At 41.9% G+C, this 27564-nt stretch overlaps 1 protein-coding gene across 7 annotated transcripts in view; it reads right to left on the bottom strand.

The window, feature by feature from the left end:
- The window catches only part of LOC146662988 (exocyst complex component 6-like), a 67963-nt gene that overhangs the window by 22570 nt on the left and 17829 nt on the right, over window positions 1-27564 (bottom strand). For 4 of the 7 annotated variants that reach the window (XM_085415567.1, XM_085415564.1, XM_085415565.1 and 1 more), the window contains exons 2-20: window positions 21013-21184; window positions 16447-16494; window positions 16218-16308; window positions 12082-12127; window positions 8715-8768; window positions 8367-8517; window positions 8121-8279; window positions 7144-7212; window positions 6249-6332; window positions 5571-5617; window positions 5303-5423; window positions 4032-4103; window positions 3854-3951; window positions 3408-3513; window positions 3173-3282; window positions 2956-3067; window positions 2745-2879; window positions 2126-2305; window positions 1383-1412 (exon numbers count right to left, since the gene is read on the bottom strand). In XM_085415567.1, coding sequence (XP_085271693.1) covers window positions 1383-1412; window positions 2126-2305; window positions 2745-2879; window positions 2956-3067; window positions 3173-3282; window positions 3408-3513; window positions 3854-3951; window positions 4032-4103; window positions 5303-5423; window positions 5571-5617; window positions 6249-6332; window positions 7144-7212; window positions 8121-8279; window positions 8367-8517; window positions 8715-8768; window positions 12082-12127; window positions 16218-16308; window positions 16447-16494; window positions 21013-21184 — 1885 coding nt within the window. Of the gene's footprint in view, window positions 1-722; window positions 1179-1382; window positions 1413-2125; window positions 2306-2744; window positions 2880-2955; window positions 3068-3172; window positions 3283-3407; window positions 3514-3853; window positions 3952-4031; window positions 4104-5302; window positions 5424-5570; window positions 5618-6248; window positions 6333-7143; window positions 7213-8120; window positions 8280-8366; window positions 8518-8714; window positions 8769-12081; window positions 12128-16217; window positions 16309-16446; window positions 16495-21012; window positions 21185-27564 lie in introns of those variants that run through there. The other 3 variants (XM_085415568.1, XM_085415570.1, XM_085415569.1) reach the window with 2 other exon arrangements.

Genomic DNA, 27564 nt, shown 5'->3' with positions numbered 1-27564 from the left:
GGCATCAAGTTCAGAGTTACATGTAGTTTACTGTAGCACTGAAAGTGAGGCCAGAACACAACATTTTTACACCTTGCAGATGGGCCTGAATTATGCTCCCTTGCTAACAAACTCACAGACAGCTGCAGAGACCTTAGTTGTTCTTAATTTCCTACCTTCCTCTAAGCAGGCATCCGTACTGAAGGTAATATCCACCCTGCACTCAGATCCCAGTGGACTCTAATTTCCAACCATTACAACTCTATTTTTAGAGCAGTTTAAAAAACACAACGTAGTTGACCAAAGTTATTTCCAGACAGCAAGAAAATATAAAACAGGTATTAAACAATAATGAAAACTAAATAATAGTAAAACAAAATAAGAATAATAGACAATAAAATAAAACTAGAATAAACAAACTCCACACAGAAAGGCCCTGGCCAGGATGTTGTGAGGCAACAGTGCTAACCACTGTGCCACTGTTTATAAAGCTAACAGGACATTCAACATTCAACAGCAGAGATAAAAATGAAACCTTGGCTTCAAAAGCAAATGGAGTCAAGAAACACACCGAAACAATTTGCATGAAAAAACTGGGATTTCCATGATGTAGTTTTTCTTCTTCTTCAGTTACCTCTTTCACTCACTCACATCTCTCTTCATTTAATTATTAGTTATTATAAATGTCTGGCTCTGTCTTTGTGCTTCCTCCCCTAACCCCAACCGGCTGTGCCGCCCCTCCCTGAGCCTGGTCCTGCTGGAGGTTTCTTCCTGTTAAAGGGAGTTTTTCCCTTCCATTGTTGCCAAGGTAAAGACTGATTGCAGGGTCTTTACTTTACAGTACAGCATCTTGAGGCATCTGCTGTTGTGATTTGGTGCTGTATAAATAAAGGTGAGCTGAATTGCAGTATTCTGGCCTTAGCTTTCATATGCAGTGGATGTTACGTCATCCTTGGTCTCACAGCTTTCCCGCAGATAAAAGTATCTGTTGCTCAAGTTTGAATGTAATTATGGTCTGTGAATGTTTTCATTAGCAACAGTTCCAGATTGTATATTAAAGATAGCTTTCATGTCTGAAAAGTGAAGCCAAAGCAAAAGTGCTGAGTTGCAGACTTGTCAAGTCTTGAGCCAGTTAGCCTGCAGTGTCCCCCTGTGCCACAGTAAGGTCCGCCTATCCTGTAATGTCCCGTTTCAAAGAGCTAAAATGGAAACAAAATGCTCACAATGGGAATACCTCATAGGTGATGTCATGGTGGCTACATCAATCTTTTATATTCAGTCTATGGCAGAACCACAAGCTTAGAGTTGTGGGACTTCTGAAGGCAAACATTAGCATGCATTGTATCGCCATTCTGCCTGTAGCTTAGCAGCAAAGTGTTATAAATCCAGGCAGGGATACTCACCGACATTGATGCATGATCATTGTTGTTATTCTGAGCAGAGAACCCCCAAACCAACCAAAAATGGAAGAAGGAGAGGGAAAGAGGGAAAGGACAGGAAAAGAAATGTGGCAACAATAAATGGACAGCTAGAGATATCTTGCATGCTTGACATGTCAAATTAATCAAGGAGTAAAAAATTCAGTTACAAAGCTGTGCATTACAGAAGGTGTGGATGGAGACACAGCAGGAGATAATAAGGAGAAATAGTCGCACATGCAGGTGAGAAGGGCAGGTACAGCCAACAGACCAATCAGGCTGTGAGCTCAAATAACAGTTTCTGATCAAATCCTTTACACTTTGCTATCTAATGTGCTCCGTTGGGTTGGAGATGATGTCAGTTTGCAAAAACATTGCACAAGCCAGTAACAGCACATCATGCAGAAATCAGCACTGCAACGTGTACATAGCTCAACGTGATATCCACAGTATAAACCTTTTTCAGACAGCACCTACAATCTGACAGAAATGCTATGAGGGCGTAAAAAACAACAGAGTGATGGTGGGAAGTCAGGGAAGGAAAACAAACAAACAAAAATAATCATGCGTTCGTATTATCAACAAAAGATCAACCTCACAGCACGCCATACAGCTAGTGTGTGAACAGAAAGGACAACAACAACACAACCCCACACTGTTCATGTTCCACAGCTCCCAGACAGAGGTGCTGAGCTAACGTGTAGAGGTTGGAGGCGGCTCACACTCACCGGGAGGTGTGTGAACACCTGGAAGGTAGATCGTAGGAAGTTGATCAGGTCCATGAGATACCCTGAGGCGCGGCCGTCAGACTCGGCCATGCCCCATTCGTAGTCTGCTAGCTGGATGAACTCATCGATCTTCTGGTTCAGTTTGGTATAAATCTCTCCCTCTGCAGCATGACGAGCATCCTGGAACAATGTTTTCACAAGAGTTAATGGGAGCAAATATTATTGTTCTTCCTACACGCATTCATTTTTGGAATGGAGACACAGATCTTCAACTTCTGCCACTTCATTAAGTACACCCGTTTAACATCTCATTAATCAGCCAATCACATGGCAGCAACTGAATGTAATCAGGGATGGAAGCAGAGACGACCTGCTGAAGAACTGAGCATCAGAACGATGAACAAAGGTGTTTCTGAACGTGGCTGGCCTTGTCTCAATAACTGCTGATTTACTGGGATTCTCTTATATCAGTTTCTAGACTAAAAAAGTGAATCTGTTCACCGGATGAAAATGCAAGAAGTCAGAAAAGAATGGCCAGACTGCTCAGAGGTAAGAAAGCTAACAGTAAACTCATCACAACCGAGGTATGAAGAAGGTGACTGCTAAAGGCACAAATCACCTTGAAGGTCGACAGTCCGTAGAGTCTTGTGGTGTGAACTGTTTCTGGGGAGACGTTGGTGATGTTTGTTATGAATTCCTCCAGATACCTGCAGGCCTGCTCCAGGTGGGTGGTATTAATGATGATCTGTACCAGCTACAGAGACAAGGTTACAGTTGTAGCCTGAATACTGAATGCTTTTCACGACTGTGTGTGTGTGAGCAGTTCTAACCTCGGTCAGTCCTATGTGAGGTTTCTTGATAAGGTTTTGCAGACAACTGCTGAGAGTTCTTGTCAGCAACAGGTTGGTAGATTTTCGCAACATGTCATCAATCTCTGTTGAACTGGACACACAAAATACTTGACAGTTGCAAAGTGAAGAGACGGCAGTCCGGGGAGATTAGATATGTATAAGTGTTCGTGTGGCGAGTGAACACAGAGTAGTGTACCTGCGGTGTAGTGACTCGGAGAACTTGAGGCTGGCGTAAATGAACTCTTTGACCTGGGTGTAGATCTGAGGGACAGACTGGGACATTGGCAGCTTCTTAGGAAAGTCCTGCTGCTTATGCACACAGAAAAACTGTATTAATATTCATCCAACACTAGTTGTCTTTTAGGAAATCTTTCTTTTACGTGGATGCAACCGTGCCAGATTGGGGAGACGGTGGTACTTGAACACATTACCTTCTCTATCTCAGCATCGTGGAAGGGAAAGCGGCTGACAACCAGTTTATATTCCTCCTCTGTCTCCACTGGGATGGGACTGTAGTTGTCCAGTTCAAAGATCTCTCTATGGGAACACAGATCAGAGTTATCTTTGGTCTCCACTGTTTGTTCAGTTCAGTTTAATGTCGTCTCAGTGCCATTTTCAGCATCAATGATGTGAAAAAAAGAACAACTTCCCTCACACGGTGCTGATGCTTTGCTGAAACAGTACGAACAAAGCTGATTCTGGTTTTAGTTGTGTGTTTTTAGCTGCTCTGCTTTGTTCAAACAAAATATGCAGGCTGCATACAGACGGGGATGTCACAGCAGAAAGCCTTACCGCAAACACAATTGTTATTGTCAAATTGTCATTTGTGTTTCTGCACGTCCTACTGTGGCAGACGCCACACGTGAGTGAAGCCCACCTGAAAACCAGTGCCCATTTCTTCAGCAGGGTTTCGTTGTACTGGTCTCTAACCTCAAACAGCAGGTCAAACAAACGGTTTACCGGGAAGCCGAACCCCTGCACAAACATCACACAGTCAGAAAACACGTTTTCACACGGCAGAGTCACAAACAAGTCAAGTCCCACTCTTAACCAACCTGTAGTGTGTCAGCAAAGATGACTATGAGATTCTTCAGCTCCAGCACCAAGTCTGGGTCGTCACAGTATGACTGCAGAAAGAGAGTCATCACCACACACTGGTCTAACGTCGCATTACCTGCTTTGCTTCCTAAATCTATGTTCATGTGAGTCTTTGCAGTCCTCTGAAAACTGAGCACCCTGTCATTCAAAAGCGTGTCCGACCACCTTTAGCAGTAACTGAACTTGTAATTGTGAGAAGTTCTCATGTTGACAACATTGTTTCAGTTCACTGAGCTCTGTTTAGGCGTAGCACACTTCAGAGCCCCCCACAGCATTTGATTCTTTTTCTTTCCTGACACTCTGCAGCACATTTGCTTATGTGCTTAGGATCATCGTCCTGCTCCATGACCCACTTTGGGCCTTTGAATACATATGAAGTAACTGCACTGTATACTGTGTAGAGTTTTAACTAGGTATATTTTTATAGGAAGTCTGCCTACATGACAAACAAGTTAAGCCAGTGCATTAACAAAGGCCCTCGTTTTTCCAGAGAGTAGGGCGATTTATCACCCTGAGAGCAGCACAGCTGTATATGAACACAGCCTGAGACTGGACACTCAGCACTCAGACTTGTTGTCTATTGAAAGCATATTGTATTTATTTAACCCGCACTGGGAGAATTTTACTCATTAAGTATATCATCTGCATGTCTTAGTTTTGCTTTTTTTTTAAACAATCTGATGCAGCCTTGTTACTTTTAGCTGACCATGCACTCGCTGTAAGTGCAGGAGCCCGACAATGTGGACTTGCTTTTGTCAGAGCACAGCAGAGGGGCACAGAGGACACCAGGTCTTTGTTAGTCTTCTCACCCATGCTGTGCGGCCTATTCTCCAGCCTGTTAGCATAATCCTCGGGGTCATTTACAACTGACAGGGCTCCAGCGGGCAGGAATATGCCTTCTTTATCTGCTGTTATTGTTGCAATCTGTCTCTCATTAAGGTCACAATGGCCTCCTCTTTGCCTGCATGTGTATGTGTGTTTTGACCTCTGCTCTTAATAGTGACATCATTAGTGTGTTTGTGGGTGTGCTGACCTGTGAGGGGTGTATCATCCACTGAATGAAGGAACTATCATTTCTATTAACTCTCAACAGCATCTTTTCCATTCACAGTCAATGCCCTGCAGACATTAGAGGTGTGTGTGTGTGTGTGTGTGTGTGTGTGTGTGTGTGTGTGTGTGTGTGTGTGTGTGTGTGTGTGTGTGTGTGTGTGTGTGTGTGTGCTCCTACAGAGTGTGTCCGGAGTACAGCGATGATCTTGGACAGCGCCATGTTCCACAGTTCATCAGTATAAGCTCTGGTCACCAGCCCTTGAGTGGCATGGAGGATATGGTCCTCTACAACAAAGAACCTGACCACACACACACACACACACACACACACACACACACACACACACACACACACACACACACACACACACACACACACACACACACAGATTTAGGTTCACAGTGAAACAAAACAGCCAGATGAGCATTTGAAAGGAACATCTTACCCCACAATCTGATTGAAGTATCTTCTGTAGCCTTCCACTGTCTCATGCTAAACACACACAAATAGACACAAAGCCATGTTAATACAGATGCAAACGTAACAGTCACCAGTAAGGCAAATATTGAAATAGGAGGGAGAAAAAATAAGTTAAAAGTTGTATTTCTGCAGCTCTTGTCTGACATGGCTTTTGCTTTGTGACTTCATCCCAGGAACCACCGAGGCTCAAGCCTGCTGGGACCTGGAAGCTGATGAACCAGCACCACTCTCCATAGTAAAGATATGGACTGAGATGGTGCCGCCTATCTGTGCACCGAGCATGCTGGTGGTAGCATCTTGCTCTGGGGCTGTTTTGCTTTTTCCTGATGTTATCCTAAAACTTTAAAACATCCTTTATAACTTTTTAAATACAAAGTACAGCTGTTTATTTCCCCCCTGAAAAAACAGTAACAGTCATGGTTTTCTAAGCTTTGCCAGAGCTGAATCGCAGCTGCTGTACGATCTGTGAGTAATCTATTTAGTCATAGTAAGAAATACACAGGTTCTAGGAAAAATTAATACAAGGCAGACTGTGTTTAGTGCCATGTAGTCACAATGAAAGGCCCACTGAAAAACCCCCGAGCGCTTGTCTGAATTTCATTCATATGCTTTACACGTATGTTTAAGCGCTTGTGTTGCTCACCATGTTAGCCTGCGGCTGCAGAACTAGCCGGGCCTGTTTTTTCCTCTGTTTCCTGTAGTAGTTCTCAAATGTTTCTCGGTCACCCTGCACACACACAGAATACAGACATAGATCAATTAACTATGATACATGATGTTACAAACCAGAACACTCAGGTACTATCAAATCCCAGACTGTCCTGGTCCTGGGTCTGGAGACTCGGTGGCTTTTAGTTTGTATTTCTTGCTTCTTTAGTGTTTTGGTGATTTCTAGTTGTTGTGTTTTGTTGTTAGGTCCCTTGTGTTACCTACAGTCATCCTTGTCTCTATGTTCATGTATTTCCTGTTTTACTTTGACAGTCCCGTGTCCTGTTAGCGTTTATAGCTTTGCTCTCCTCCCCGTCTCGTCATGCCTGATTAGTCTCGGCTGCGTTCCCCTCCTGTTTCCTATTTCCTCATTATCCTCTGTGTATGTATGGCGTGTGTTTTCCTTTGTTCTGTCAGGTTTCATGTAGTCGTCCTTTGCTTTTGTTTGTTGTTGTGTTCGCTAAAATAAAGGCTCGCTTTCTATTCAACATCCACCTTCATCTTCGTTGTCTGCGTTTGGGTCCACACTTCACCTTCCTGTGTCTGAATCCCCGTCCTTTTTACCTGCTCTGGGCTTCATGGGGCTTAGGTAATAAACAGATCTTAGGTGACCCAGAGAGGAGAGCTGAGACTCAGATGTAATCACAAGCATTGGAGCTGATCATGAAACAGCTGTGCTGTATTTCAGGGGTAACATTGGATGTTAGCACTATAACCTTGATTCCAGTTAATTAGCATAGCTGTCATTAGATAATCAAAATCCAATGAACAGAGAAATAAGGCAGACCAATGGATAGCATTAGTTATTAGCTTTCGCCACAGACACCTACCAACACAGTATAGATGTGTAGACACCTGTAGACGGGCGAGAAGTCCACCAGATCCTGAGCTGTAAGAATCTGTAAGAACACAAATGGAATGTTTTTAACTGCTTCTTCATATGCTGGTTATTTGGTCATGGTAAATGGACTCGTTCCTGCTCTGAGCACTCAAAGTGATTTACACAGTGCCTCATTCAGCCATTCACAGAAGCACGTTTTGCTATGTGCTTTCTATTTAACATAGAGCTTCACATACATTCATACTCTGATGGATGCATTGGAGAGCAACTGGGAATCATTATGGCACGCAGACTTGAGCAGCCAGGGATCGAACCACGAACCTTAGCAGGTGACCTGCTTACAAAACTGTCTTATGTAATTATAGAAACTTAGTTACAGAATTCCTGATTATGCAGCATGACAAATGGATCACTCTGTAACTAATGACTGACTAACATCCACCTGCACATTTGTTATGTCTGATGAAAATATAATAACAGAAAACTAGAGAAGAAGGAAGAACGATTGAGCAGCCAGGCAGAAGAATCTCAGGCGTTCACCTGTGGGTTAGCCTCACATGGAGCAGAGCTGCACATCACAGCAGTACGAAGGAAAATTAACAGTAAAAAAAAAAAAGAGGGTCGATGCACTGTTACCTGCTGAATTTAAAAATTATATAAGTATATACATGTACCTGAGTTTGTTTTGTTAGATGAATCTGCTTTTATTTGGTAAGTAAAGGTGGACGTACTCAAGTTTATTATTTGTATCTCTGTCCAGAAGCAAAGCACTTTACTTTCAGTCGTTTAAGGAAAAGACGATCCTGTAACAGTGGAAACTTTCATAATCTCTTCTTTTATGAAAAAAAAAGATTTGCATTGGAAAAAAGTTAATTTTGTATCTTTATGCTGTCAGCCATGGTTCTTTAAAAGACATCAGTATCTGATCATCACCGCCACGTCAGCTACACACACGTCTTATCTCACCTCTTCATCAGCCTCATCATCTCCAGTGTCATCATCCATCAGCAGGCCGTTGGGAGTGTGAGCATGAGTTCGCTCATTGAGAGAGTACACGGGCTTGATGTAGTGGCCCATACTGGCCTGCTTGGCTACTGCACTGTTAAAGGTCCTATGCTGCTGTGCCTGAAGACAAAAACACACACGTCAGCAATTTGACTTATTTTTTCCCTGCTATGACCTGAATTATTTAAAAAGGAAAAAGCTCTATACCTGTCTCATGGCAGTCTCTCCAACCTTGTCTGAATGCTTTCGAATGCTCTCCAGGAAGTCTTTGAGGTCTGACATGGAGATGTCTTTGATCTCCTCTCTCAGTCTGGGCAGATTTTCAGCCATGATCTGACAGAACCTGTACTGACTGACCCTGCAAGGGATACATCAGAACTATGAAAAAAGAAAAGCAGTCCGATCCAACATTCATTCAAAAAATCAATAAAGAAATACATTTTAAAAAGCAGTGCAGTGCAACAGCTGGCAGATTAACAGTCTGACACCTGTTAGCTTCTCATGTCGAGCCAACATTACTGTGACATTCTTTCAGCAGCCTTCGTCTGATCCTACCTTGGGATATAGACCTTCTCCAACTGCTCCATGGTTTTTAGTGCGGCATAATATCTGTAGACGTAAACAGCACAGCATTAGTAATAACAACTCCGAACTACTGCTACTTATTAGAACCATTTAACATTAAATCTTCAAATGGACTTGGAAACTTAGTAGCAACACAAGGAATGATTAAACTAAGAAAACACTGTTTCTGTTGTCAAATGAATACACAGTAAGAAAGCCTCAGATCCTCCAGCTACACCTGGGGGACCCCCGGTGCTTTCAGGCCATCTGAACTATATACAGTGGGGCAAAAAAGTATTTAGTCAGCCACCGATTGTGCAAGTTCCCCCACCTAAAATGATGACAGAGGTCAGTAATTTGCACCAGAGGTACACTTCAACTGTGAGAGACAGAATGTGAAAAAAAAATCCATGAATTCACATGGTAGGATTTGTAAAGAATTTATTCGTAAATTAGGGTGGAAAATAAGTATTTGGTCACCTCAAACAAGGAAAATCTCTGGCTCTCACAGACCTGTAACGTCTTCTGTAAGAAGCTTTTCTGTCCCCCACTCGTTACCTGTATGAATGGCACCTGTTTGAACTCATCATCTGTATAAAAGACACCTGTCCACAGCCTCAAACAGTCAGACTCCAAACTCTGCCATGGCCAAGACCAAAGAGCTTTCGAAGGACACCAGGAAAAGTATTGTAGACCTGCACCAGACTGGGAAGAGTGAATCTACAATAGGCAAGCAGCTTGGTGTGAAAAAATCAACTGTGGGAGCAATCATCAGAAAATGGAAGACATACAAGACCACTGATAATCTCCCTCCATCTGGGGCTCCACGCAAGATCTCATCCCGTGGGGTCAAAATGATCATGAGAACGGTGAGCAAAGATCCCAGAACCACACGGGGGGACCTGGTGAATGACCTGCAGAGAGCTGGGACCAAAGTAACAAAGGTCACCATCAGTAACACACTACAACGGCAGGGAATCAAATCCCGCAGTGCCAGACGTGTTCCGCTGCTGAAGCCAGTGCATGTCCAGGCCCGTCTGAAGTTTGCCAGAGAGCACATGGATGATACAGCAGAGGATTGGGAGAATGTCATGTGGTCAGATGAAACCAAAGTAGAACTTTTTGGTATAAACTCAACTCGTCGTGTTTGGAGGAAGAAGAATACTGAGTTGCATCCCAAGAACACCATACCTACTGTGAAGCATGGGGGTGGAAACATCATGCTATGGGGCTGTTTTTCTGCCAAGGGGACAGGACGACTGATCCGTGTTAAGGACAGAATGAATGGGGCCATGTATCGTGAGATTTTGAGCCAAAACCTCCTTCCATCAGTGAGAACTTTGAAGATGAAACGAGGCTGGGTCTTCCAACATGACAATGATCCAAAACACACCGCCCGGGCAACAAAGGAGTGGCTCCGTAAGAAGCATTTGAAAGTCCTGGAGTGGCCTAGCCAGTCTCCAGACCTCAACCCCATAGAAAATCTGTGGCGGGAGTTGAAAGTCCGTGTTGCTCGGCGACAGCCCCAAAACATCACTGCTCTCGAGAAGATCTGCATGGAGGAATGGGCCAAAATACCAGCTACTGTGTGTGCAAACCTGGTAAAGACCTATAGTAAACGTTTGACCTCTGTTATTGCCAACAAAGGTTATGTTACAAACTATTGAGTTGTATTTTTGTTATTGACCAAATACTTATTTTCCACCCTGATTTACGAATAAATTCTTTACAAATCCTACCATGTGGATTCATGGATTTTTTTTCACATTCTGTCTCTCACAGTTGAAGTGTACCTCTGGTGCAAATTACTGACCTCTGTCATCATTTGAAGTGGGGGAACTTGCACAATCGGTGGCTGACTAAATACTTTTTTGCCCCACTGTAACCCCTCCACTGAGCCCAGGGCCAACAGTAAATGTCTGAGGGAAACACCCATCCCAATATAATGATAGTAAATAATAAATAACAACAAAGTATGACCTATATCTGCATGTACATACACTGTACATCTATATTTGGTATTTTCTTTTTATTGTCTATTCTGTAACCACAAAGTATTTGTGTTTTTTTTAATTCTGGGCACAAATGACAAGAGTTCAGTGAACGGTCAGCGTGCTGAGCTCCCATCATGATGCTGATAAGCATGATCTAATTGATCTAATGGATCTAATTGGTGGTTCAAACTGTATTGTACACAAATGAACAGAAGACACTCATCAACTGTAAACGCTGTCAGGAGGAAGGAGAAAGTGCCAGGACGACAGCTTTCAGCACTGATGGCGTGTGTGCGTACGTGCCGTCGGGTGCAGCAAATTAAAATCGTTTTGAATCAGGAAATCTTTTTTTTAAACCCACCCCTGCTAAGCCGTGACAGAGCAGCAGCAAGGGGGGCCTTCCTGTGAGCAAGGGCACTTCCTTCCAGTCTCTTAATTGGTACATGGTAATGAACAAGAAAGGGTCAATATTTCCTGTCCAAAGTGAACACCCCTCCCCTCTTTACAGAGACAGGCTTGTAAAGTTTAGACAAGCTAGCAGAACATGAGCTGAAAAGTCGGTGAGATTTTAAACTGGAAAGAGAAATTAGAAATGTTTAGAATTAACAATAAAGGATGACTTCCTGAATCTTATTTTGGAAGGTTCAGGCTTGGTTTCGGCATGGTGTTGGCAGGGTGTCGCAGACAGGAAGTGACAGAGAGAGAAAAGGAATGCAAATACAACAACATGTCAATTAATCAGTCGATAATCACATGTTTAATTTGCTGGCAAGAAGGTCACAGTTACAAGCTAGCTAACTTGTTACAGTTTTAAGGCTTCCCAGATTGATTTATGATAACAAACTCAACTTTTGGGAGTCTTTATAAACTCTCAACTTATTCCAGGCCACACTGTCACTACGTATGCAAGAATGAATGTAAAGCTGACTATTTCCTACATCTTGGCAGCCCAGTTTTAACCAGTTAGCATGTCATGTGATCATATGTCACTGTCACAGGGTCTCTGCTGGTAACATAAAAGCTGACGCACCACGATGTCCCCGTCTGACCATAACTGAGACGTCAGTCCACCTCTAACCCACAGCAGGTGTGTACACCCTGTGCTCTGACAGGCTGCTAACAAAAAGGAACTACTACATCCTGCATTGATAACATCTTTTTCTGACATGTCTTTATCTTTATTTATTTATCTTTACCAGTGACACATCAGGTGAAACTACAACACACAGCTGTGTTTAAATGATTGGACCATGATGTATCGAGTTGATTGTATTTATCGCTCTCTACTTGTGATTTTATTGCCAAAGAAAGACTTAAAACTGTAAACAAGGTCACACTGTGGTGAAATGCTTTATGATGGTTACCTTTTGGATTCCAGCTGCTCCTTTAACTTGCTGTACATTTCTAGCACTGCAAAGGGAGCAATGACAGGAAGCAGGATTAGTTTGATAGTTCACACATTTCAGTCAGTTTTGCTCATCACACATCACATTTACAGTGATAACATGTTTAGTTACCAGTAGGCTCCACTGCACTGCAGACCTCCACACTGATGCATCACTGTTGCAGCAGCTTAGGTGCTATACAAGTTCCAATATTACACATGCCAGATAAAAGCATGCATAAATAATTTTTACTTGATACCCAAAAACTAAGGTTATAATCAGCTTCTTCAGCTTATGACGCTGGGAAGGCTGGAGGCAGTCACAGGACGCAAGATTAAAGTCTAAACAAACTGACTCAGTATCCACACACTGATAAAGAGTCAGTGAGGAATTTTACAAAACTCACCACAGTGGATTATAAACTACAGATGTGACTGAAGTGCAGATTTTTAGCTTTACTTCAAGGAGTCTAAAACTAAGTATTGAATTAACTGCTTATGAGTTAAAGCCATTTTTATCTATATTCTCTCATTTTCAGAGGATCAAATGTAACTGAACTAGGGCTGCAACGATTCATCGAGTAATTTAAATAATTATATGATTATAAAAATTTCTTGACACAATTCTTTGCTTTGATGCTTCGTTTAACGCACAGCTCTGTAGCGTGCCACTGTCACCACAGAACTGAAAACAGACCTGCAAAACAAACGTTTTTAGAAGCAGCGTACAAATAAACCCTTTTACATAGAGAAAAATCTGCAGTAATCCTCCAGAAGTTGAATTAAAATATGCAGATGAACTGATTACTTAGTCTGACACCAAGTTTAAATGTTACAGCTTGCTGCATAAGCTAACGAACGGTATTTTACATGGAAGTGATACCTGCAGCGAACAGGGGTGAGTCTAAAGGGGGGCATGGGGGGTACTAGACCATGTTCATTTTAAGACTTCCATAATATTTTTCAGATTGAATTTGAAATATTTTGTTTTAATTAACAGCATTAATATTTAAAAATAAAAGCATTTTTACAAGCCAAGAGAAATGTAAATGGGCCACTAACACTCAGAGTTTATGCCTTGGTTTAGGTTTCATATATATCTCATATTATTGACTTTGACAGATGATGTATGTAGTTAAAGTTCACAACATGACTCATTAATGAGAGAAAAGTATTTCTTATCTGATTACTTGATTAATCGATAGAATAATCAATAGATTATGCAATTACTAAAATAATCAATAGCTTCAACAAGCAATAAGCAGCCTGAGTTGATTCTAAATGTTTTTTGGTAGATGTTCACTGAACTCATTCACTAATATTTGGATATAAATATTTTATCCTGCACAAAAAACAACCGCGTATTCATGGAATGTGCACTGACCTATATTATTCTAACATTGCATGCATGTTATTAAAGACAAAATCTAAACCAGCAGGCTTATGCAATCTGCATCCAGTCTGCATCCAGTCTGCATTCACTACATCCAGTCTGCATTCAATCTGCATCCAGTCTGTATTCAATCTGCATCCAGTCTGCATTCAATCTGCATCCAGTCTGCATTCACTGCATTCAATCTGCATCCAGTCTGCATTCAATCTGCATCCAGTCTGCATCCAGTCTGCATTCAATCTGCATTCAGTCTGCATCCAGTCTGCATTCAATCTGCAACCAGTCTGCATTCAATCTGCATCCAGTCTGCATCCAGTCTGCATTCAATCTGCATCCAGTCTGCATTCAATCTGCATCCAGTCTGCATTCAATCTGCATCCAGTCTGAATTCAGTCTGCATCCAATCTGCAACCAGTCTGCATTCAATCTGCATCTAGTCTGCATCCAATCTGCATTCAGTCTGCATCCAGTCTGCATTCAATCTGCATCCAGTCTGCATTCACTGCATCCAGTCTGCATTCACTGCATCCAGTCTGCATTCAATCTGCATTCACTGCATTCAATATGCATCCAGTCTGCATCCAGTCTGCATTCAATCTGCATCCAGTCTGCATACAGTCTGCATTCAATCTGCAACCAGTCTGCATTCAGTCTGCATTCAATCTGCATTCAGTCTGCATTCAATCTGCATGCAGTCTGCATTCAATCTGCATTCAGCCTGCATTCAATCTGCATTCAGTCTGCATCCAGTCTTCATTCAATCTGCATCCAGTCTGCATCATGCCACATCTCCATTCCTTTATATAAGGAATCACATGTAGCAGTGGAAACAGTGTTGTGACAGCTCATACTCAAACTATGATATATATATATATATATATATATATTTTAGGGGTGCAACGATATTCGTATCGATATTGAACCGTTCGATACAGTGCTTTCGGTTCGGTACGCATATGTATCGAACAATACAACATTTGTAATTTATTTTATCAACTTTCCTTCTGACGATGCTGTCTGTGTTGAGCGCTCAGTGAATCTGCGTTCGACTACTCCGCCTAGGCTGCACTGTCGAGCGCAGATCCACTGAGCGCTCAACACAGACAGCATCGTCAGAAGGAAGAGCGCAGGGCAAGCTAGCAAGACAGAAGTTAAGCTCTCCTTGCAACATGGACCTCCCCCACCCTCATTCAGATCTGGCGTTTGGAATTATTTTGGTTTTCATGTGACGTATGACCCTGAAGGTAAGCGAGTCATGGACTAAAGTAAAACAGTATGTTGGATGTGCCACGCAATGCTCAATTACATGGGTGGGAGCTAGTGTGTTAGCGCAGTTAGCTCGTTAACGTGTTGGCCGTCTAGCCCCATGCACGGGGCGATCGGCGGTAGCTCGTTAACGGAGATTTGCCGTGTTGTGGCGTTAAGGTCATTTCAACGAGATTAACCTGAAAGCACTAGTGGGAACACAATGAATATGACTGCACATTTACACCGACATCATCCTAGTGCAAAGACAAAAACAACAAGCATGCTACTAACTTTAGCCGAGTCATTTAGACAGGTGTTAGCACATGATTCTCCTTATGCTGCTGAGAATATAGCCCAGAAGAAGCGGATAGTATAGCTTTTATTTTGGAAAGAGCCATTTCTCTGTAATAAACTCTCTTTTCCAAAGATGAGTGATTCCTCAATCAGATACTGGGCTTGCAATATCGCTAGCCCGACGTCCTGGGGCTAGCGATTTCTTTCAGTCGGGCTACCAAAATCTATCTCTTCCCTGCCCGTCGGGCTATTGTAGGAAGGAAAAATATATGTCAATGCTTTTGCATTCTTTCAGAAATGTAGCTGGGTAATTATGTCATTGGCATCGGTGAGCCACTGTCAATATGTGACATATTGAAATCGCGTTTGAATTTGCGCTTGTTTTTTTGCTTTCACTTTGCAATCGTGCGAACTGTGTATAGAGAGCGACAGCACTGATCTGTGAGTGATGATAATTTGTGCACCAATTCCTCTGACATCGTCTTATTAATTGTTAGCTTACTATGCAAACATGACAAGTGAAATCTCCCGCAGCTTAAACATGTGAGAGGTTGATCGCGCAGAGAATCGCTGAGCTTATGTGAGTGCGTGTGTAAAAGCAGCAGGATTTATATTTGACTACGATGACCTGGATGACTGAGAACCTTCACAGACAGATATATATTTTAGTTCTGCTGAGCCAAATAAGACAGGTCAGGGTGAAGAAGTGACAGCCAAAGAAAAGCTTACCACAAAACGGAGAAGTTATGATAAATCAGACTATAAGGCAAAAAGAAAGTGCAGCTTTATGGTTTCATGGACAAAATTATTTCTGTGGCTGCAATATGACGAGCTAAATAACCAGGGCTGCACATAAGTGTCCGCAGGTGCGCATTCGCTGTCAAAATAAAAAACGCGCACAAGGGTTAGGGTTAAATTTAAAAACTGTACTTTTGAGTTAAAATATATATTTATAATTTTAATAAATGACAAATTAAAAAGGCATGAACATTTTTTTTTGTATCGAAAAAATATCGAACCGTGACACCAAAGTATCGAACCGAACCAAACCGTGAATTTTGTGTATCGTTGCACCCCTAATATATATATATATAAAGACTCCTGAGGTCAGCCAGCTGGATAACACTGTTCAAAACTGAACAACAAAATCTTTCTCACTGAAGCAGAGGCAGCATTAGTACCTGGTATACAGAGTTGGAGTTTCTCCACAGTGGTCGCCATGTTCCTCTGCTGGACCCGACAGCGAATCACCTCCTCTGTCTGAGCTGTCACCTGTGGGAGAGAACGCAGTGTTGGAGACAGTGAAAAAGAGGGCACCACTGGGATTAAGTACAGTCATGTCTTATAGGGAACTCTCTTTGCAGTAAATGTACATGCAGATTTCTTCACAGGGGAACAGCATGGACGTACCTCCCTGCCTGCATCTTGTAGTCTTCGATTAGTGTCTGTCACTTGACCCTTTGGAAAAAAGACACAAGTTTAATAATTTACATAACTTTAAATCATTTTACCATTGATCTTCCACAAGATTTTATAATTCCACATAATCCATCATGTTTAAAAGAGCTCCTCTGTACACAAACTCTGGGGAGCTACACTGGGTGACATGCTTCCTTCCTCAAGATGAGCATACATACCTCTATAATAGCCATAATACACACCATGTATGGAGGTCAAACAGCCTCACCCCAAAAACACCATACCAACAGTGAGGTTGGAGGCGGGAACATCATGGCGTGGGACTGTTTTTCTGTGTACGGCACTGGGACATTTCAAATAATTGCAGGAAGGATGAATGGAAAAATGTACCAAGACATTCTTGATAAATATCTGCTGTCATCTACGAGGATGATGAAGATGAAAGTTCATAGAAGGGGCCCATGAAGCATTCAGGATTTTAAGACTGTGCAGAATCATTCTGACCAACAAAGGCTTTTGTACAAAGTATTCAACAAATTGTAGTAAGCGTTTTTAATACTTTCTCCTCGTGTCATTTCTCATTATTACACATCATTTATGGACATCTGTTGATTGATTTCTTTGCATGAGTGGATTGGATGGCTTTTTACTGACATCCTGTGAGAATCTAACACCAATACCACCTGTAGAAATACATTTACCTAGAAAATTGGTGATATATTCAATATGCATTTTATGAATACTTCAGTGTTGGTTCTGGCATACTTGGTGTTGCATGTCTATTCTGCTCATCTCTTCGTGCCCTCTCTTTTCCCTTTCTACAGCTGCTCAGCCTTGTAATCAGCTCATTGTCCATGTCCATTAACCAGGCCGTGGAGAACTGAGCCTATCGACTGTGCACTGGGCCTTTCACGGAGTTTAATGGCTTGTGACAGGGTCTTTCTCACAGATTCAGTGACAAACCTTTCAATTCTAGCGCTTTACACATTCAGTCATCCACCCATTCACACACACATTCACACACTGGTGATGGCAGCTACATTGTAGCCACAGCCACCCTGGGGCGCACTGACAGAGGCGAGGCTGCCGGACACTGGCGCCACCGGGCCCTCTGACCACCACCAGTAGGCAACGAGTGAAGCGTCTTGCCCAAGGACACAACGACCGAGACTGTCCGAGACGGGGGTCGAACCGGCAACCTTCCGATTACAAGGCGAACTCCCAACTCTTGAGCCACGATCGCCCGTCTATTCCTATTCCTGTGGCCACTTGATTATCCCACCAGGTATCTGACAACCAGCAGGTGTTGACTGTCTGGATCTTTTTCTTCCCATTCAGCTGAATGACATTTCAAAGTCATTGCTGTAGGTCCTAGTGATATGAATGAACAAGTGAATGCCTCATTCACTCCTGGCATATAGCTTGATGTCATCCATGTGATGAGTGGGAGATAGCTAGCATTTCCTCTATTTCGTAGTCTTGTTGATGTCCTGGCTGAGAGGGTTCATCTCTTTGAATAATCCTGCACTTCATGCTGATTGTGTAACTGGCTTGAAGTTGCCCCCATTGAATTGCTGATGAAGTTCTAGGCATTCCAGGATCCATGTGTGATGCACTGAGTTGTATGCTTTCTTATAATCAATCAAGGCAGTGCTCAGGTTCTTCAGTTTGTCAGTCTTGAATGACTGGTGTTTGGCCCCATTCAGTGTTTCTGCTTATTCCCTTCCGGGTCCTGCTCATGTTTTGAACCATGTGCCTGTTTGTCTTAGCTGCTATGATGACTGATAGGAGCTTTCATGTTTTGGGTCTGAGGAAGGTCATTGACCGGTAGTTGGATGGGTCCCTTCTGAAGATCCTTGGGTGATCACGACTGTCCAGTCTTCAATTAGCCATCCTTGGTGTGTCTAATCTTTTAGTAGCTAGTTCATTTGTGCGACACTCATGGAGAGCAGTTAGCTTCTTTAGCCAATTTCCTGACATGACTCATATCAGGAATTGATGCTGTCCAACTCTTCATACTTGAGACTTTCTTAGATGTCTGACAGTGCGATGGTAACTGAGGCCTGTTCAGGGAGGTTACTGGAGTTTGCTCTTAGCTCCACCAACCATATGTGTGTTGCATCCTTGTCCCATATAATCCTCCAGTATTGCTCTGACTCCAGCTTTGGTAGGGCTGTTCTCATATTGTTCCCCTGCCAATGAGATACTGCGAGTCTTTGCTTGGCAGTTTCCAAGGCCTCAGGTATGTCCAACTTACTGTACTTCTTAGGAGGGAATCTGAGAGTGTAGAGATGCTATCTCCTCCCTGACCTGATGTCCTGGCTCCCCTTTGCCGTAGCATTTGTGCCGTCCTTCCTAAATCTCTAGTTGTGTTAGCAGTTGCTTCTTAAGGATGTTGAAACACTGAGCTACTAGCTGTTTTGCGGTTAGTCCAGATTTTGGGTTTCGATGTATCCATAGGTCCCACATCCTCTTTATGCAACTCCATCTTCAGGGATTACTTCCATAGTAGCATCCCAACAACGCCCTGTATAATTTTGTGTTGTATTATTTAGTAATATATGAATAATTAATTGAAACACACACCAACACACAAATATAAATATGTATGCTTTGTTGTCTTGTTGTATGGTAAAGACTGCCCAAGATGTTGATTTGGTGTGGATAAGTGAAATTCTGATATTTTAGTCTGTTACTTTGTATTAATTAGCAGATATGTGTCTGTGCTTTGCACCCATACAGTTTGGGAATGCAGCTCACTAACCTTAGCTGATAACGGAGCACAGCACCACCTCTAAATATGCTCACTAGCTCCAAAACTAACATGATACCATGACATGACTAATGTGGCCAAAAGTCTAATGTTGAGTCTTAAATGCAGAGTCCACAAAAAGTAGGTGACCTCACTACATGTTAGAAGTGGGAATCACCATACATCCCACGATACGATATTATTGCAATTTTTAAAATATTTTGCGATATTCAGATTCTGAACATAAAGTTAAACTTTATCAATATTCATTTTATCTAATATCAAAGTCTCGCACTCAGTCTTTCTCTCATTTCAGTTTTATTGTTGACAAACTGAACGGTTTGTATTACAGTCTAGTCCAACTTAACTGAATGCATCTGGTACAATTATAGCTATTCTGAACTATGCAATTTATGAAAACTATGGAGCCCCTTCAGCAACTGAAGAATTTGAAAGTATATTAAAACAAAATATAATTTTACATTAAATAAAAAAGTTTTAAACGTAATTAAAATAAAACATGTCTTAAATTAAAATAAGTAAACTGTCATGTTTATTGCTGCCAAAAAACAGTTAAACACATTTGGACAGTGTCAGGATTCTTGCTCAGAAAAAGGATCAACGTGCTCTGAAGTCAGAGCACCAAAACCTTTTTTGTAACAAAATATCGATTTCTGCTGTCGCTGTATCGATACATTATTAGCAAACAAAATATCACGATACTACATAGTATCGATTTTTTCCTCCACCCCTACTACATGTAGCAATCTACAGCCATTCCTTATATGCAGTGTGTGATATTTGGCAGCAAAGAAACAGGTGAAAAATAGAGACATTGACAGTTACAGCCAACAAGGAGGATGGCTTTTGGAACAGAGCTTGGGTCTCCTGGGCCAGAAACACCTGGTAAACCTAAGAGTGAGACGAAAGTTTAGAGGTAAGCCGTCCCAAAGACGGACTTCAACTTACCTGCCTGGGACTGCAGCCTCAGTGAGCTCAGCATGTTATTTGCAGTGTGCTGCAGCTCCCAGCTTTTACACATAAAGCAATACAGGGACTACTGTTCCCAGCTGCAGTCCAAGATAGTGCCTTTCAAGTCTGACTATCAGTGGGATGAGCCTGCAGGTAGCAAAAACATAAAAGGGCTAGGCCAGAGCTGGCTGTTTATCAAAACCGAAACTTTAAAATTGAAAAACTTGATTAGACCAGAGCTCTCCAACCTTTTTGCGCCACGGACCAGTTTATGTCCGACAATATTTCCACAGGCCGGCCTTTAAGGTGTCGCAGATAAATACAACAAAATAAAACCAGGACTGGTACCAAAAAAAAAAAGATTTATTCATAACACACAGGAAAAGACCCAGAGAAACCGAGTTAACGATAAAAACGATAAAAATAATCATAGAACCGATAAAAACCCTGAAAACCATAAATTTCACACCAGAGCCTCAACTTTCGCATGTGACAATAAATAACTCCGAACCAAACCATCACGTTGGTCAGAATTTTCTAAATGAAATCCAAGAAAGAACTGGGAACGTTAGCCTGGATCTGAAGTCACAGACTGTGCTGAGGCATTTGTGATCACAGCTTCACTGAATCCAGTAGGAAGGTTTATGATTCAGATCATTGAGCACTGTCAGATTACCAATAATCCCAAAAAAACCTGCTGTAATTTTCTCTTCTTCACAATGCAGGAGTTCACACACCCACTGTTAAATTAAAAAGCCAATGTATAATAAAAGCGAACTCTCTTACTATCACCTCTAGGTGTCGCTAGTTATGTTTAATGTAATCTCTCTTACCATCAGTTTTTCTGCATCAGCACGGACTTTGAGGAGCTCTGTGATGGCATCCACAAACCCTTGGTGGTGAAAATTGCACATCTTTTCAATCTCACGGTCATGATTCCTGATCCTGGCATCAAGCTTTTCCATGAAGCGCTTGTGGGCATTGGGTTGGTCATCATAAATAGACCTGAAAGAGGAGTAGATGGGTAACAGTTTAACAAACAGCAGAAGAAAGAGGATAAAACATGAACAGAAAAATGAAAAAACAAACAACCCTTTCTTATGTGTGTGCCAGTTTAGCTCAGTGGGTGAGCAGGCGACCACATGGCTGAAACGCAGCGGTGCGAGTCTGATCAGTGGCCCTGTGCTGCATGTGCTCAAACCCCGGTCTCTCTCCACTAACCAATAAATGCAAACTTTTCACGGTTTTAATTGAAAAATTGTACTCGTTCACTGACAAAACTCACATAAAATGATAAAACCTGCACAGCCTTCTCAGGTCAACAGAGCCGCTCATCTTTCAGCTTCTGTCTTTTTGTTCAAACGTGAGCTGAAATTACAAACAATGTTGGATTTTTACACACTGGTCATCTTGACCATATCTACATAAATAGGTGCACTGATTTGCTGCTATTCCATTTTTATTTATATCCTTAGAAGTATATATTTGTATATTATTGGAATTTAAATTCCCATCTTATCAGTCAGATGTACCAAGAGACACCTAAAGCAGAGTGTTAGTACTGTATCAAAGCTGATACAGATTAGATTCCTTCATCCTTCATGAAACATTAGGAGCCTCCCTGTAAATGCTGTCCAGAATCTCATATCCCGATATAAGACATCTATCGTCCGATAACGATATAAATCACAAAAATGTAACATTTTCTGTAAAGTCTGTGAATCTCGGGCAGCTCGACTTGTGTGAAGTGTTTCCAGCTGGGCGTCGTGTAGCTGGAGTCGAGTGTTTTAACCGACGCATGAAACGATACAGTTTTAGACATAAGTTGTAACGGCGCCGTTTTCTTTGTATTTATTACACGGCGTGCTGCGGGGAGAAGCCTGTTCTAACGTTTGAGTCTAAGGGTTATTTTTTAGCACCTGGCTTCTCTTATTTACTTCTCATCGGTAGACTAAAACACAGTGGGACCAAATACAACAGAGTGGGAGCTCAAGGTAACAATCCAAAGAAAGCACAAAGAGCTGGAGTAACAATACTGCAACAGGTGTAGAACTTTCCATTTCAGAACATACAGAATATTTCACATTTGTTTTAACGGGCAGTCAGCTTTCCTTTAATGAAATAAACGTTTCCTGATTGCTTCTTGCACTGATCAGTTTTTGTTACTGTACATGGTGAATGTAAACATGTCATACATACTTTTCTATGACATGTTTTGACAAATAAACTGAATTATTTCAGCCTTTGTATGAAAATCTAGCATGAGCACAACTGCATCATTTGTAAAAATAATTACGAGGAAGAGATCAGGAACATAACAAGGCAACTACAAAGTATTGTATGTTTCTGATCTTTCCTGAACCAGGAGTGATAATAGCCATGCAGAATGCTTCTACAAACACTTGTGAGAGAAATGTGGGGCACTCTCCGGAGCTTAGTGAAGTCGACAGGATGCCACATGTGCAACAAGTACAGCTGTGAAATTTCCTCACTAAATATTCCACAGTCAACTGTTAGAGGTATTATAATGAAGTGGAAGCAAATAGAAATGACAGCAACTCAGCCACAAAGTGGTAGGCCACGTGAAATCACAAAGGGAGGTGCATAGTGCAGAGAGGTCGATCGCTACAGACCTCTAAACTTCACTTGGTGGAGAGTTTCATGGCCGAGCAGCTACATCCCAGCCTACAATACTGGCATAACCTTCCATTTAATGGAATTACTACGCCATCTAGTGACACTGAAGAGGAATAGCATGAGTATTGTTGTGAACCTACCAGTGACTCACTCAAGTCACAACAACAGTCACCTCAAGGTGCTTTATATTGTAAGGTAGACCGTACAATAATACATACAGAGAAAAACCCAACAATCATATGACCCCCTATGAGCAGCACTTTGGTGACAGTGTGAAGGAAAAACTCCCTTTTAACAGGAAGAAACCTCCAGCAGAACCAGGCTCAGGGAGGGGCGGGGCCATCTGCTGTGACCATTTGGGGTGAGAGAAGGAAGACAGGATAAAGACATGCTGTGGAAGAGACAGAGATTAAATGCAGAGAGGTGTATACACACATACTGAGTGGAAATCCGAATTACTCCATGAATTGCGAATCACCAAGACCTCAAATAATAATTGTTCTGCAAAACTACTGTCAACCTGCAGCGACATGAACTGCCATTGTTTAGAAAACCACACACCTGTGTATAAAGGCTCCCACAGTTTACACTGCACGCCAAGACAAACACCAGTCCATGAAGTGCTGAGAAAGAATCTGTGTAGATAACAAACTGCAGTGAGGCAAAGATGAGAAGAGTCTCATGGAAGCCTTAAATAATGTGACAGGAAGTTACTCCAGCTCATTCTGCCAAAAACATTTTCTCACAGTTGTAGGGTTTATTATCTTTGACACATACAGTTCTTAGCTTTTAGATTTTTCCATATTTCCAATAAAAACAAGGAATACTTTGAACCTGTTTTTAATTGAATTTCCCTGGTAAATACTTCTATGCACATATGTATACTGAATCCACATTTTTGCACAGATTTGGCCTTGTAAAGATAAGATTAGTTAAGATAACCTTTATTAGTCCCAGGCTAATAGGCTGCCGACCTTTGCCAGCGCACGTGGTACTAAGCTTTTGATCAGCTGTAAAACAGCCTGTTTCAGTGTAAGCACTGTTTTCAGTAAACTGCATGCTCAAAAAGTGTTTTGTCTCACTCCCATTTCTTCTTGTTGCATGTTGAAGCTCAATCAAAAAGATCAAAATGTGATTTTTGACATTTCTTAAGTGATCTTAAACTTTTGATTGGGACTGTATGAAAGGAAAGGTGCGTAAAGCATTGTGAGGGCTCAGGTATAAAAGAACCAGTCCAGTCCAACAAGGCTATCTGACAGGACATTATATTAGTACATGTTGTGGTAAAAATTAAATAATGATCCTTAAACCCTACTGCTCAAAGTACTGCTTGCACAAAAACACCTTGATATAATGCAATATTATTTTGAAGCCACCTCACCCGGGTCTACGTTGCCTTGAGAAGTAACTGTAACAGTATTTAAACATCTGTCAAAAACTTCCCATCAGCAAATCAATCAAATATCTCTGATGGATAAAAAACAGCATTTAGCCTTTCATCCGTGACTTGTCTCCGCTGGGCTTATTTGTAAGTGTGATAAACATGTATTTAAATTAAGCTTGAAATTTATGGCATTGCAACATCGGCCATGAAGCAAAGCTGCAGCTGTGCCAAAAAAAGCAACGCAACAACGAAAATTATCTTCAGCAAAAGCAAACTGCAGTCAGATACTGATCTGGACACAGACATCCATCATTTTAAATGAAACTTGATCCATTTCATCCAAGGATTTGAATTTGATAATTGCAGCAACTGTCACAGATTCACATTTAGGTGCTTTTCTTATGAAGACCTGAGCTGTTTATCTGCTTTCCACAGAGCCAGGATAACAACAGTCTGATGGCTTTTTGCTATATTAAGTGCTACAGTTTCTTAAAAAACCATTTAGAAATTTTAATCAACAACTTTCAGTCTAATTTAATCCAAGGGATCGTGTAGGGTTTGTATCCAGCTGTCTCACTATAATGAGACTCATGCAAGTAACAGTTTGCTTCATTTTATTTATTTATTTCATTTATGTGGAGGAATACACACAAATTATTTTGCCAGTGACACAGGAGTGGGAACTTTGTGCCTTTGAGATATGCTGCTCCCCACAATACAGTGGGGCAAAAAAGTATTTAGTCAGCCACCGATTGTGCAAGTTCCCCCACTTAAAATGATGACAGAGGTCAGTAATTTGCACCAGAGATACACTTCAACTGTGAGAGACAGAATGTGAAAAAAAAATCCATGAATCCACATGGTAGGATTTGTAAAGAATTTATTCGTAAATCAGGGTGGAAAATAAGTATTTGGTCAATAACAAAAATACAACTCAATACTTTGTAACATAACCTTTGTTGGCAATAACAGAGGTCAAACGTTTACTATAGGTCTTTACCAGGTTTGCACACACAGTAGCTGGTATTTTGGCCCATTCCTCCATGCAGATCTTCTCGAGAGCAGTGATGTTTTGGGGCTGTCGCCGAGCAACACGGACTTTCAACTCCCGCCACAGATTTTCTATGGGGTTGAGGTCTGGAGACTGGCTAGGCCACTCCAGGACTTTCAAATGCTTCTTACGGAGCCACTCCTTTGTTGCCCGGGCGGTGTGTTTTGGATCATTGTCATGTTGGAAGACCCAGCCTCGTTTCATCTTCAAAGTTCTCACTGATGGAAGGAGGTTTTGGCTCAAAATCTCACGATACATGGCCCCATTCATTCTGTCCTTAACACGGATCAGTCGTCCTGTCCCCTTGGCAGAAAAACAGCCCCATAGCATGATGTTTCCACCCCCATGCTTCACAGTAGGTATGGTGTTCTTGGGATGCAACTCAGTATTCTTCTTCCTCCAAACACGACGAGTTGAGTTTATACCAAAAAGTTCTACTTTGGTTTCATCTGACCACATGACATTCTCCCAATCCTCTGCTGTATCATCCATGTGCTCTCTGGCAAACTTCAGACGGGCCTGGACATGCACTGGCTTCAGCAGCGGAACACGTCTGGCACTGCGGGATTTGATTCCCTGCCGTTGTAGTGTGTTACTGATGGTGACCTTTGTTACTTTGGTCCCAGCTCTCTGCAGGTCATTCACCAGGTCCCCCCGTGTGGTTCTGGGATCTTTGCTCACCGTTCTCATGATCATTTTGACCCCACGGGATGAGATCTTGCGTGGAGCCCCAGATGGAGGGAGATTATCAGTGGTCTTGTATGTCTTCCATTTTCTGATGATTGCTCCCACAGTTGATTTTTTCACACCAAGCTGCTTGCCTATTGTAGATTCACTCTTCCCAGTCTGGTGCAGGTCTACAATACTTTTCCTGGTGTCCTTCGAAAGCTCTTTGGTCTTGGCCATGGCGGAGTTTGGAGTCTGACTGTTTGAGGCTGTGGACAGGTGTCTTTTATACAGATGATGAGTTCAAACAGGTGCCATTCATACAGGTAACGAGTGGGGGACAGAAAAGCTTCTTACAGAAGACGTTACAGGTCTGTGAGAGCCAGAGATTTTCCTTGTTTGAGGTGACCAAATACTTATTTTCCACCCAGATTTACGAATAAATTCTTTACAAATCCTACCATGTGGATTCATGGATTTTTTTTTCACATTCTGTCTCTCACAGTTGAAGTGTACCTCTGGTGCAAATTACTGACCTCTGTCATCATTTGAAGTGGGGGAACTTGCACAATCGGTGGCTGACTAAATACTTTTTTGCCCCACTGTATATCACCATCTGCCATGGAACAGTGGAGAAAGATCAGCCAACTGACATGTGACAGTTTACGGCTGCCGCGATTACATCGACTATCAAAATCGCCTAAACCAGTTTAATAGTCGACCCGTTGTCTGAAGCTTTGCAAAATCCTGAACAACACAGGAATAAGTAGTAGCACTTAAGTGTATAATAACAGACTGAAACAGAAGATTCAAGTCAATTTAATTTACACAGCGCCACATCACAACAGCAGTCACCTCAAGGTGCTTTATATTGATAGACCCTACAATAATACATACAGAGAAAACCCAACAATCATATGGACCCCATATGAGCAAGGTGACAGTGGGAAGGAAAAACTCCCTCTTAACAGGAAGAAGATGGCCCACCATATCCCAGAATTCATAGCACGGCACAGCCAATTCCAGTTTCCAACAATGGCGGCAGCTACTTAGTTTTAATATTACTCTTTCTGGGTCACAAAATAAACTTTTAATATATTTTCAGGCGAGAATGTAGCTGTGCAAACTTCAAATATCTGCTCGGTTTATCAAGACATCACACATTTGCAAAATATGTTACCCACCAGCTCAATAGGTGACCGTCCTGTTATATGTTAGATAGCAAGGAGCAGACGGCAGAGTTCATCAAACTCCACCGAGACGATCTCCAAATTTCATTAAAACTTTAATAAACTATCATCTTGTCTTTATTTTTAGTTGGCACACACCTGAAACACTTCCAGCTGTAAGCTAATGATAGTTATATAAGAGCAGATGCTGCTGGTGCAATAAGCTGTACGTTTTACATCCGATGGATCTGATTAGTCGACTAATCGCAAAAATAATCGGTGACTAGTCAACTATGAAAATAATCGTCTGTGGCAGCCCTGATGGACAACCATCACAATTTTGCTCGGAGGAATCTCAAACGTTTCTACAGTCTGCTCATCTGATGTTAGTGCTACGCTGTTCTTCATTAGTACGATGAGATTAACACATCCTGTTCGTTCTTTGGTTTTTAAATGAGACTATCCTGGACAAACTCAT

Source organism: Rhamphochromis longiceps, linkage group LG8 (genome assembly GCF_057381845.1).
Source record: "Rhamphochromis longiceps isolate RC_006_pf linkage group LG8, R_longiceps_female_GT1.1, whole genome shotgun sequence".
In the NCBI taxonomy this organism is placed as follows: domain Eukaryota; kingdom Metazoa; phylum Chordata; class Actinopteri; order Cichliformes; family Cichlidae; genus Rhamphochromis; species Rhamphochromis longiceps.
This window is presented reverse-complemented; position numbering and strand designations above follow the sequence as displayed.